Source organism: Pseudonaja textilis, chromosome Z, assembly GCF_049901715.1.
Source record: "Pseudonaja textilis isolate UNSWEBS1 chromosome Z, rPseTex1.2, whole genome shotgun sequence".
Lineage (NCBI taxonomy): Eukaryota > Metazoa > Chordata > Lepidosauria > Squamata > Elapidae > Pseudonaja > Pseudonaja textilis.
The window spans coordinates 96,868,167-96,881,248 of record NC_142008.1 but is presented as its reverse complement, the minus strand read 5'-3'; the positions used below and the strand labels follow the sequence as shown (position 1 = coordinate 96,881,248).

At 39.7% G+C, this 13,082-nt stretch overlaps 1 protein-coding gene across 1 annotated transcript in view; it reads right to left on the bottom strand.

Annotated features, from left to right (window-relative positions):
* TBX21 (T-box transcription factor 21) overlaps window positions 1-10,784 on the bottom strand; it is a 45,172-nt gene extending 34,388 nt beyond the window's left edge. The window contains exon 1 of the mRNA XM_026710855.2: window positions 10,047-10,784. Within this exon, the coding sequence (XP_026566640.1) occupies window positions 10,047-10,663 (617 nt within the window). The 5' untranslated portion in view covers window positions 10,664-10,784. The remainder of the gene's footprint in view (window positions 1-10,046) is intronic.
* Window positions 10,785-13,082: the final 2,298 nt, after the last annotated feature.

Here is a 13,082-nt window from a genome sequence, read left to right as displayed (position 1 = left end):
TTTCTGACCACTCCTCTTTTCCTGTAAGCATTTCTTTTCTGAAGTATTACAAGTGGGCAGAACAAATTTATATCAACTACAAACTATACAGGGATTTTGAAAATCTTGGAATTTTGGAGCCTTGCATGAATACCACACAGGCCTTAGGTGGACTTCTGGAGTTCTCCTTTATTGGTTGAGTCTTCCCTGTCAGGCTGCCTGCAACAGTTCACATATCAGCTCATTGAAAAGAACCACGAGTCCAAGAAAAACCCCAAATGCACCATTCTTAAATGGGGAACTGCTATCCCATCTAAGGTTCAAGTGGCTCTAACATTCACATCACTCAGTCTTGATAAGACTGAATCATACATAGTTCCTCCCCATATCCCACTACAGCCTAGTATAGCAATTTAATGTCAAGATGCACAGTTCAAAAGTTACAGAGATAGGCTATAATAACAAAAACTTGCAAGAGCTTGACCTTCCCTCCTCCTTATATCCCAGTGAATCATTTTGCCTGAATGTTGATATGGCTTTCAAATGTTATCTTGCTTCTTTGGATTTGGAATGTCTCATTACTCTGCCTAGATACAAATACAGAAGGGTCTTGACAGACTTGAACATTGGGCGCTAGCTAACAAAATGAAAAAAGTAAGGTTCTACATTTAGGCAGGAAAAATCAAATGCACAGGTAAGGTATACTGGAAGAAGCAAAAAAAAGTTGGAGCTACAGAGTTTTGATTGTCCAATTCTTGCTCAGAAATACAATAGCACAGAATAATTCTGTTCTACCTATTCAGAACTGAAACTGGCCTTGGAATATAGGTAATCCGCCACTTACAACCACAACTGAGCCTAAAATTTCTGTTGCTAAGTGAGACAATTATTAAATGAGTTTTGATTTTTCTTGCCATGGTTGTTAAGTGAATTACTGTACTTCTTAAGTTAGTAACATGGTTGTTAAGTGAATTTGGCTTCCCCATTGACTTTGCTTGTCAGAAGGGCGCAACAGGTGATCACATGACCATTGGGACACAGCAACTGTCATAAACATGGGTCAGTTGCCAAGCATCTGAGTTTTGATCACATGACCATGGGGGATGCTGCAATGGTCATAGGTGTGAAAAATGGTCATAAGTCACTTTTTCAGTAATGTTGTAACTTTGAACGGTCACTAAACAAACTGTTTTAAGTTGAGAACTACCAGCAGTCAATGCATTCATTGGGATACAGAAGCAACAGGATCCCTAGCTAGAGAAGATTGTTCTGTTTTAACTCTAAATATGTGTTGTGGTTAGCCAGCAGCAGGTGCAGAGGGCTGAGGAGAGCGATGACTCTGATGAGGGGCCAGGACTATCAGGGAGCGGACTGCTGCTTTCAGAGATTGTGGGGGCTGGTAGCAGTGACGAGGAGGTTCCTGAGGAGCCAGTGCCAAGTGCATGTGCGTGAAGGATTACTCGGAGGAAAGAACAATTACAGCAGCACAGACGACTCAGGAGTAAGGTTGCAAGGTAATGGCCCCTCCCTCAAGAGGATAAAAGCCAGGTTTGAAAAAGCGTTCTTTGCAGAAAGCAAAGAAGCTCTGAAACTCAGCTGGTGGACATATTAGTTCGTGTTTGGAGAATTCTGTAAATTAGTTCTTATCTCTGGGTTTTTGGCAGCCTTGACCAACAACTTGGCAAGGCTCTTTCTTGTTGGAGCTAATTGTTGGAAAGCAGCCTTTTATTTGTAAAGGAACAGAATTGTGATTAAACCTTAAAAGGTGAGGGCTGCTGCCTTTGTCTGTGTTTGCTCTCTGGGAACCCAGTTGGGTCAGAACAATATGGATCTTGTGTTAGGTTTTAGGATCCAGTTCTCTTTCTTTATCTGATGTCAATGAACCACCCAGAGCTTGAAGCAAAGGGTGGGGGGACGGACTTTTCTCTCACTGCAAAAATCTTGAAGAGTGCACAGGAAATGCAGTGACTTTAATGCATGTAGACTTTCAACACATTTGGAGCAGGTTGGTTACAGTATCAAAGTGAACATTCTTTGTGGGGCTTAAGAAAGGAAGACAATGGGAGGATGAGAGAAAGAGAAAACTTATCAAGAGACCACCTTAGAGAAAGCAGGAGGAAAAAAATAAGAATGAAAAAGATAAGGTTATCAAGTCTCGTATATTTTGCAAACAGAACTTGTCAATAATATTCAGATAAGTTTTGAACTGAGAACAGATTTTCATTCACAATATTAGAAGTGTTATATTCATACTTTGTGTTTCTGTGTTGACTTAGATGACATTGGGGTTCCTTCCGATGTTGTGACTCTAAATGTGCTCAGCAAGGAAGGAAAGATGAGAGGATGGGTTGAAACTGAGAAAGAAAAAGAACATCATCAAGAACACAATTGATGTTAAAAACATCTTTCTGGATGATCCTTCTAGTCCAACATTTTGTTTCCTAGAACAGATATTACGAAGAATGCCATGAAGGAACATCAGCCAAGATTCAACAGGATATTTTGTCTGATTATGGAGGTTCTAACTGGATAACCTATACTGAAATTAGTACTTCTGGCATTAAATCTGGTTACCAGTTATCTGTGTCTTGCAAGAGTAAGGAAACAAAACAAAAACATCAAAGTGAACAAACAGAAAAACAGTAAGCGATTTGGGGCAAGAAGAGGAAAAGGATAAAAAGAAGAGAGCAAAAATTACACCAAGTAATCATTATATGTTGCTTCAAAACTCAAGTCACAGATTAAAAGGAGTTACTCCCAAATAAGCACACAGAGTAGCATTCAGAGATTGAGAATGCTTCTTTGCTGATGGTTGAAATATGTTTACATGGGGGAAAAAAATCTCAGACACTCAGCAAGATGTTCCTTACAAATTCTGAAATGAGAAAGAGAGTGGAATAAAAGTGAAAAAGATAAATATGACAAAAATTTATTCAGACACAATTAAAGAATGAATTAATTCACTACAGTTGTGCAGAAGGAAAGTAGTCATGAGCCCTGCCTTTTCCGTGAAAATCCTATATTTGAAAGGTGGCCCTATCAATGCTTGGTTTAAAGAGAACTAAAAGTCGGGGGGGAAAATAAATATTGTTTCTTTACTTATTAAATTATGGTCAGAAATGGCCCTTCATCTAGTGAAGCCATAAAAAGCCCAGAAAAACATTGTTCCAATCAATAATCAATCTCAAAACTTTCCAGTCAGATGCTATTCCAGACCAATGGGCTTCTAGGAATTCTGAGAGTAATAACCCATCCAGATGGCCCCAGTTTGAGGGAACCTAAACAACCCACATTCTGTTGGGCTGATCATTTCTAATAGCCCATTCTGGGCACATCTGGAGCAAAGAGAATTTGCTCAAAACAAAAGTAGAACTAAAGTCAGGGGGGAAAATAAATATTGTTTCTTTACTTATTGATGCCATTCATGAAATGAAATAATAACACATTATTACATAATAATATAATAATTACACATAATAAAAATAACGACAATGAATCATGCCTTCATTCCCACAGTGACAGATTCTACTTACCGAGGAGCCAAGGAAGGAAAATACACCAGAGAGCTAAAGAAGAAAAAGGGCATTGGAAGAATATCTAACAGTGAAGAAGACGCACTTAATTCATAGTACAAAGAATACTTTAAGACCAATTGGCCTACAAGAAAAATCAAAATGAAGAGCAGAAAACAGGGTGACAAAGCAAATTCTTACATGGCCAATACACCAAAAATCTTGCAAGCAAAGCAGACAAGAACACTTTCTGTGAGATGGGTGCAATGTAAATTTAATTAATAACAAATAGACAAATAAATAACAACAACAGCTAGTGATGGCTAATAGCAGGAAAGCTGTAGAAAGGAATACAGCAACTATTTTTGGCTGTATAAGACCAAGCTTTAATAGATGCATATAAAGCTAGAATTGAGAAGATGATCAAAGAAGCTGAAGAAACTGTGGACTATCTAGTTACTTCCACAAGAATATTATACAAGCTTACTACAAACAACAGCATGACAAAAAAGTAACAATAATGCGTTAGATTTTCTTTGAGAGTACATTGACTTGCAAGAAAGAACTAGTGGGACACAAAAGTATTAGAAAATAAAAAAGCCAAAATTCTAAAGTCCAGTGAATTCTGGACTTTAGAATTCAGACAAGCAACTGCTACACAACACCCCAGGCTTAACTGATGAAAAAGATAAAAAATGAATAGTGGACATTGCTATATTTGGAGATAGCAGAATGGAAGCAAAGGGATCGGAGAAAATCACAAAATACAAAGAGTTATAAGTAGAAATATAATAATTATGACAAATGCAACATATATCATACCAATAGCAATAGGTCCGTTGGGTGCAATTCCAAAACATCTAGAATTGAACATCATCTGCATTGATAAAATCACCACCAGTCAGTTGCAAAAGGCAGATTTACTTGGAATAGCTTACATCATGCTACACTACCTTGAACATCATCAAAGAACAACACCCACCTTTCCTAGGTCCTTGAGAACAACTGGTAGGGTGAATAAAAATGCCCAAACATCTGACTGAATATGCAACCATAATAATACTATTCTGACATGTTCAGCACCCATACTTCTCTTCCCCAACAACTTGTGAAGTCTGTGCTTCAAAAGCAACATTTTTTTTCTGGTTTATTCAGAATACAGAGCTTTTCTTCAGTGTAATTTTTGCCTTATATACAGGTGCAAACAGAATTTGTGCATAGAAATTCCTCCCCCTATTACCTACTACCACCCTCCAATTTATAAAAACTAAACGCAATGTCATGAAAGGGTAGCCAATAGGCATGAGGGTGATGGCAGTTATCAGGATGTTTTGGTCTATGAAGAGATGCTCCTGCCTCAGAAACCAGAATTACTAGATAAAGTCCTTTTAAGTACTGTGCATTTTGGCTAATAGAAGTGCAGTAAAATGTTATAGCCTGACCTTTTTCCACCACTTCCTGTATGTTACTTATTTAACTTGGTCTGTTTAGGGTCCTTCAAAAGTTCTCTTCTTGGAGTCAGCAGAAGGGACTTCTGTTGGCTATAATTGTTTGCTGTTGCAGTGGTCGCCAATCAGTGGGGCGGGGACCACTGGTGGTCCGTGATAAAATTTTGGTGATCCTCAAAGAAATGTCCCCCCCCCCACAAAAGCACTCCCCCCAAAGCAATTAATCCAGGCTGTGTGGGAACACAAGACTGCACCGCCCACATGGCCCGCCCACCTGCTGGCCCCCACCCTTTGGCTGAGCGCAAACCTTACCTTGAATAGAGCCACGTGAGCTGTAACTGGAAGGTAAGACCAACAGGAGGGAAATCTGTCCCGGGGTGGCTTGTTGATGTTGGTGGGAAAGTCAGTCCCATATTCCAGAGCTGCAGTAGTCACAAGACTGGCCCTTTGGTTATCTCAGAGCAGCTCCTCCAGTCCATGGCAGGCCAGTGCACCCAGTGGACGTGGAGGAGCAGGTGCTCTGGGATGACCAAAGGGCCAGTCCTGTGACTACTGCAGCTTTGGAATATGGGACCGACTTTCCCACCAATATCAGCAAGCTACTGTCAGTCAAAATTCCTATTAGTGGTCTGAGGGGTTTAAAATTATGAGTTTGGTGGTCCCTGAGGTCCAAAAGATTGGCGACCCCTGTGCTATTTCACATTTTTTTTCACTGAAGCCCACTGTCCCAAGATCCCCTACATGCAATCTAATGTAAAAACTACTGACTCTTCATGGTTGCACTCTGCCTTGGAATTTATTGTCTGATGGGAAATAAGGAGACTAGGCCAACAATGCAAGAAAAGCCATTCAGACATCCCTGTTGCCAACTTTTAACTAAATAAATGCAAGACATTAATAAATAAATGCAAGAATTTCACCTAAATTATCTTCAGGTTGGAATTCTGTTTTAAGAACAAATAATATTCATCAATGAAATGAGTAGGCCTCATCCAGGTGACCAGAGGGAAGCTCAGAAAATGGCAACTCTTTGCTGCTCTCTAATGTCTATCAGAGTTTTGCTACTTTGATTGGGTAGCCTTATATAATTAAGAAAAAATTATATCTTGAAGATACTCTACATCCATATTTTGTTCATAGTTTTGCTGGTTAGATAGACAACATCTAAATTTGACAAACTATCCACTTCACAATCAAAAGGGCAGCATATAACAAAGTTAAAAAACAGTATCTAAAAATTGATATTTTAAAATTTAAAATTACATAAATAGATTAATATGAGTTTGCTGCTGCATCTCCAAAATAACTGCCTACGACAATCAGTTTAGTATATATTTTCCCCTGTTCTTAAGTTAGAATTTAGCCACATTTGAACTGGCAAGGAGCACAGAATTTCCTGTCTTCATTTCCAATCTATTGTGTCTCTGTTTCAAGTCAGTACAATCTCCTAACTTCTTCACAATGAAGCGGCTAACAAACCTTCAACAGGCTGGGAGAGATTAGTCTTAGGGGACTTAAGTCTGCCTCAGTCATGGTGTTTGATGAGATGGTCAAAGTCAGGACAGAGACAGTGACAACATTCAATCAATCAATGGGATGGCTGGCCTCCAATAGCTCCAACACTGGAGGCTGGACACTAGAGATTGGGCAGCCATTTGTCTGGGGTGGTATAGGGTCCCCTGTTCAAGCACAGGTTTGAACCAGAAGGGCTCCAAAGGTCTCTTCCAACTCTGTCATTCTGTAAATACTGATGCCAAGGCATATTTGTATATAATTTGGGAGCAGGCAGGTAAAAGATTCTGGATCTAAGGCAGACTCATTTTTGCATGCAAACTCTTCAGCCTCGATAGTCACATTTCCTATGTACCATGTGAATTTGAGACGAGAATTCGTCTTCAGTTGTTGGTCTATGAATCTTGGCATCTTTCCGTGTCATTTCTTTCTCCTAATTTTTTCTCTCTCATTAGGATTGATCACTATCCAATTTAAGATAAACGCTGGAATAAGTTGGTATGTAGAGGAAGAAAACTATAGTAATAAGCGTGAACATCCATAACTGTACTCTTTATTTTCATACCTTCTTAGAAGAGAAGAGAAAGAAACTGAAGAGATCTGGCTGGCAGGTCTAAGCTGTGTATTGAGATATTTCTCCTACCCTTTCTTCTGTCTCTGCTACGGGTAGGTAGATCCTTGGGATTTACAGCTCAGTTGAGAGGAATTTGAGCAGAAATGAGTAGAGAGAAGAGGGCAAAAAAAGAAAACGGCAATGGTGATCTTTATAAACATTTCCTAATCTGACAGTTAATTGCCTGGAGAAAATATGAGGAATGGTGTGAGATAGGTAGGCTCATGTTCACAGTTTCATTTCTAGAAAAAGAGGTTTGTGGCAGTACATCCTTCATTCACTCTGTAGTTTCTCGGGATAAAAGAAACAGATTCTACATTTGGTCTATGATCTGAGTTAGAAAACAAATCACAAGGCTGAACTAACTTGGCATCTTCATAATCAAGTTCAAATAAAGTAATCATAAATACTTGGCTTCTTTATTGTCTATGTTGTCCTGGGGCCTTGCTCTCTGAAAAATCAAACTATATCTTAAGAATCAAATTTGATCTCTTTTCTGACCCAGCTGAAAAGCCAGCTGATATATTCACATGAGAAAAAAAAACATGTATTTTCCTAGCTCTGTGCTGGGAGATCACTGGTTAATTGCATGTTTAACCACGATTTATAAAGGTGTTTTGACAAATATGTGCCCACAAACACCACAAGAAAGCAACTTTAACACTTTTTATGTCAAGTGGGAAATGTACAAATTAGAACTTTGTAAATTAGGATCTGATGATTTAAGAACTTTTGGTCAATTCATAAACTGCCTTTCTCCATCATTTTGAAGATTTTTTTTAATAGCCACAAAAGTTTTAAGTTGTGTATCACTTACTCTGAGCTTTTTGGAAATATAAGCTACTATCAAAATAGTTTAAAGCAGCTTATAAATAATTGCATCCAACTGTGGACAACTAAGTAATATTTCAAAAAAGGTGATCCATAAAGAAGTGACTGCACAAATTTAATTAAGATTCCACACATAAAATAAAATGCTTCTCAACTATACAAAATGTATCGTGACGTTGTTCTTTGCCTTTTTCATATTTTTTTACTTTTCTATGTATTTGCAATGTTATGTCTGATATGAGTGGTTTCATAACTAAGTTTTCTTTCTGTTACATGTTTGAAACTTCTAAGACATCCTGATATTCCTCCCTGTTCTTTATATTTAATGTGGCGAATCAAATACTCAACACATCCCAGTTCTCTGGTTTAATGAACTTTCAGTGTTGTTATCAAAAACATTTTTCTAGACTATTTGACCAATCGAGTTAACATTTGTTTTTATTATCATTGTTAGTTCATTTACAAAATGGTCCTATATATTTCTGTTCAAAAGTTATCTTATTTAATTAAATTGTGTTCCTTCCCAGATAGATATGATACAATTTCTAGTTATAATCAATGAATTACTAAAGTAATGTGATTTCTTTTTTTAATACACATTTTGGTTATTGAAGGAAGTATAAGACAATTCTCAAATTAAGAAATAAAAGCACCATTTAAGATAAGTGGATCTGTAAGATAAGGGCATCTTTAATAATATCTCTATAAATCCGCATTTCATTTTTAATCTCATTTTAATTCCCTCTTACAGTAGCATACCAGAACTAAAATAGCCTCATGAAAACAAACATAAACAGATGTGCCTCTAACTCTTGGTGACACTCATTAAAATTGGTCTCACTGATTAATCAGCTAAAGCTTTCTTTTTTTAACTAGCATAAAAATGCCCTGAAATTGAGAGAAAGAAATCTGTAACTAGGAATTAAACTATCAAGAGCATTTAATTAAACCTTCAATTGATTAAAGTACTAGTTGAAATTGATTTTAAAAATATAAAAAGCAAAAGATAACTGTTTAAACACAGGCGTGCGCGCGCGCACACACACACAGACACACAGAGGTATTTTGTTCAGGCATAGTCTGCATTTTTTTAAATAGCATAATTTTTTATATTTTGAGAAGTTCTGATTGGGAAAAATATGAAAATTCACCACATACTGCTTATAAAAATAAAAAAAATCTAAGCCATGAAACAAAAACCATATTCATTTAAGAACCAAAATGTCTTTTTTGTCTCCCGTTTCAGTTTCCAACCATTATTGCTTGTTAAAATAAAAATTAATTAATTAAAGATACAAGTTGTTTTTCCCTTAGTTCTATAAATAAACAGAAATAGCAAATCAGAGTAAGTTACTACTTGGGGATACAAAACTACTTGGGGTTCCAGCAAACCAGACACATATTTTTACCTTTCATCCTTTCATATGAAACAGATAGGCAGGGTGGATTTAACTTTCTAAAACTTATCAATGCTTCCAATATAATATTGCAAATTAATCCTGGATACACATGTTTCATGGGAAGGGTGGTGGTGGAAGAGTATAAATAAAGTTTCTGATCATCTACCTAGCCACCAGGTTACTGGAAAACAACTTTCCCAAATAACGAAGGTCTAGGAAAAGTTTCTATGTGAAGCGCAGATTCTTCCAGAATGATAAGCCTCTAAACTGATGGAAAGGGAAATGGGAAGGGAATTCACCCTTGAAATATTTAAATGTTTTTCTTAATGTTCTCTTCCCTTCTCCCTCTATGAAATAAGCCAGCTAGATAGTCTGATTGGTCGGTTACAAAAATATGGGCAGATTATCAGGACGGTCATCCTGGTCCTCGAGGTCCCTGCCTGGTGAGCCTTAGAGAGAAACTGCCGAGCCAACCACCTGTTTTTGCAGCCAAACGCACGCACAGACAGCTGGTGCCTATAAGAGACTAGACTTTTCCCATCCCGGCTCCTCTTCCGTCCGGGATTGAAGTTCTCAGCAAACGGGGAAAGAGAAACACGGGTCTTCCCCCCACCCGCCCCGCTTCTCCTCCTTCGCGGAGGGAGCCCCACTTTGCCCCCTTTTCGAAGCTCCAGGTCAGCCCCTGTCCGTTTGCCTTCCGCCCCCCCGCGGGCCCAGCCGGGCCGTCGTGGCGCCTCCTCGCATGGCTCACCTGCCCTGCTTGGTAATGATCATTTCCGTCTGATGCTTGTGGAACTTCGCCCAGAGCGGGTAGTTGTTGAGGACCACCTGGGTCTTTCCGGAGACTTGATACCCCGGCACGGGATAGAGAGGAGCTCGCGAGAACACGTGCTGGACCGCTGTCGGGTAGCAGCCTTCTCCGCCGGGCGCGCCAGCATAAAGATCTCCAGCGCTAGGATACAACTCGCTAGCTGAGACCGAGAAACCAGGATTCCCGGCCGGTCCAGCTGACGCTGGGATAGGCGGGGGAGGCTGAGCTCGGTAGGAAGAGCAGTTGTTCGCTACCGGCCCCAAAAACCTGCCCGAAGAGGCCGGGTCGTTCCCCGCAAAGGCGCTTTGCACCATGGGGCCTCCGTAAGTCAGCCCTAAGTTGCAGCTGCCTTCCTGCAAGGGAGGATCGGGGTAGTAGAAGCGGTCCTGGGGGGCTCCCAGTTTCAGGTCGCCCCCACCGCCCGTGTCTTTGGTCGTGGTTCCCTGGAGGTCCGGAGGCTCCTTGGCAAAGTTTTGGCTTTCTGCCCCGTTCAGCATGGTGAGGGCAGCGGCGGTCGGATTGGCAGGTCCTCCGGTGATTGAATCCAAGGCGCCCATTGAAGAAAAAGACTCACGGGACAGATTCGCGGCTCGGAGAGGCGGCAGGTAGAGCGGTGACAAGCGTGGGACTGCGGGGGAGAGGAGAGCAAAACAAAAGTTTTGAGATGCAAACGACGGAAAGTAGAAAACCCGGAGGAAGCGCTGGAGCGCTTAGAGTTTCATCGAGACTGGAAAAGGCGCATCAGCGCTCGCCTTCACACTTTCCTGGTCAATTGCAACAGTTAGTCAATTGCACGGCTGCGTCTTCTTAAAATCCTGACTTGCTCCGCTAACGTTAACGGAGTGTTTGGAGAAAGCTAGGAAACTTTCGCGACTTTGTTGCGTGTATATCAAGATCCGGTTGACAGTGGCAACGGCGGAGTCAAGATCACAGTTAGTCGCGCTGGATTTCTTCTTTAGGACTTTTCCGAAGACTCGGCGGAGCTTTTCCTGCACTAATCACTTCTTCGCTACTCCGCCAATCCATCCTCTTTGCCTCAGAAAACTGCGCTCTCGATCTGCCCCCTATTAAAAGAAAGATAAACGGCTTCTCTTCCATTGGCTGGGGAGAGTTTTCAAGTCCCGCCCCTCTGGCTCTGTCTCCCCCTCCAATTGCGAGCGGCGCTATTACTTGAGTGGATGTGATCGGGTCCCCTCAGACCGCTTGTCCCCCGTTTCCATTGTGAGAGGCAGAAAATTGATCTGCATCTTCCAACTAACCGGGGGATGGTGCGTTTTGCTTGTTTCCAGTCCAGCTGTGGACTGCCTCTGCAGTCAAAAATAGTATAATGCAAATTGAAGGTGTTTATAGTTCACCTTTTCTCTAATTCATTAGAAAAGAGCAGTAATGACAGAGTTTTCTTCGTTTTGGCAACTTTAAAATTGTGGACTTCCAGAATGGCTCAGCCAGGATGGGACTTCCACCAACTTGATGATTTCTCCTCAGTTTTCATTTCAACATCAACATCAAACTTGACAGCCAGTGACAGATTGGAAAGTACTTGTTCTTGATTAGTTTGCTTGTTGAATGAGGATTTGAATCTGAATTTTCCTTGTCCCTGATCTGTCTGAACCCTACACAATCCCTCCTTTCACAAGAGTTGCAACATCTCATCAAGACCCCCAGAAAGGCCTTTACACTACATTCCTATCCAAAAGTCAGAATCCACAAACTTTCCAAGCTGCTTTCTCATTCAGTCTTATATTGTTCTAAAATGAAAGCTCTCAAGTGGATAGAAAGAAAGGGACAAGGTGTGCACATTGTATAGATAAAGGAGTGATTTTAATATCAATGCAATTACCATAAAGGAGATTCTATGGCAAGCCCTCAGCTGTATGGTCCTCCCTTTCATCCAGCCTATCCAAACACAATTCTGAACTGTGCTCTTACTGGGATAAAGGATTAAATGTGGATATCAATCACTTTAATAAGTACATTTTAATTTCACCTACATTGCCCTTTTATCCTCTCCAATTGTTAAAATACAGCCTTCAGAATAAGAATTTAAAGGCCAAAGGGGTCCTCATTCTGAAACTGTTGCATACTTGTGGCATATAAGCAAATATATGCTTACTAGTGATTGTATGGCCTGGGCACAAAGTTTGGGATGTGGCAACGGCTCAACCTGTTCTGACATTTAGTGCCTATTGCCTGTCTGCAAGAAACCCAATGCAAGCACAAAAAATTGCAGACCAGTTTTCAGCTCATAGAATAGCCTGTTCAGGTATTTTCCCTTGCCTAAAATCAAGTAATAAGTAGATTGCTACCAATTATCTTTCAATTTAAAAGGAGGGGGAGGGGTTAAGACTGATGGGGAAAATCCCCTTGATATTTTCTATCACTTCTGAAGAAAGTCAGATCAAACACACACTGAAAAGAATAATTTGATAATCTTGATTGGCCTCATATACTATCTCCTTTTGGAGATCTTGTTTTTGCATAGTTTTTAAAATAGTCAATCTAGAAGTACTTGGAGCAATAAGTGGTGATAAGCACTTTTTAAAATAACATTGTCACTATCCATGACATTTTAATTTTTTTTTTCAACATTCGCCATTACAAAAAAAGGTGGATTCAGGTATTTGGGGGAAGGAGAGATGCAAAACAATTTACTATGGGAACATTATATGTTGCCAAAGATTTGGTTAGACATGCCTCAGTGCCAAATTGCAAAACTTATTTCAGATCAAGTCAATTTATGTAGCTGTAAAGAATTTCAAAATAAATTTTCTTTAAAATTTGGAATATACTTAAGGAGAAGCCTTACGCTCAAAATCTCACAAAATAAGTCTAAATGAGATGTCTTGAATTACTCAGTAATATCATAAAAGTACTCTGTACATTCTAGATTGGTTTATAACATTGCAAAACTGCCAAACTAAATTCAGTAAAATATTTTTTCTTCCATTCAATAATTCTCAATAATAATTTCAATTT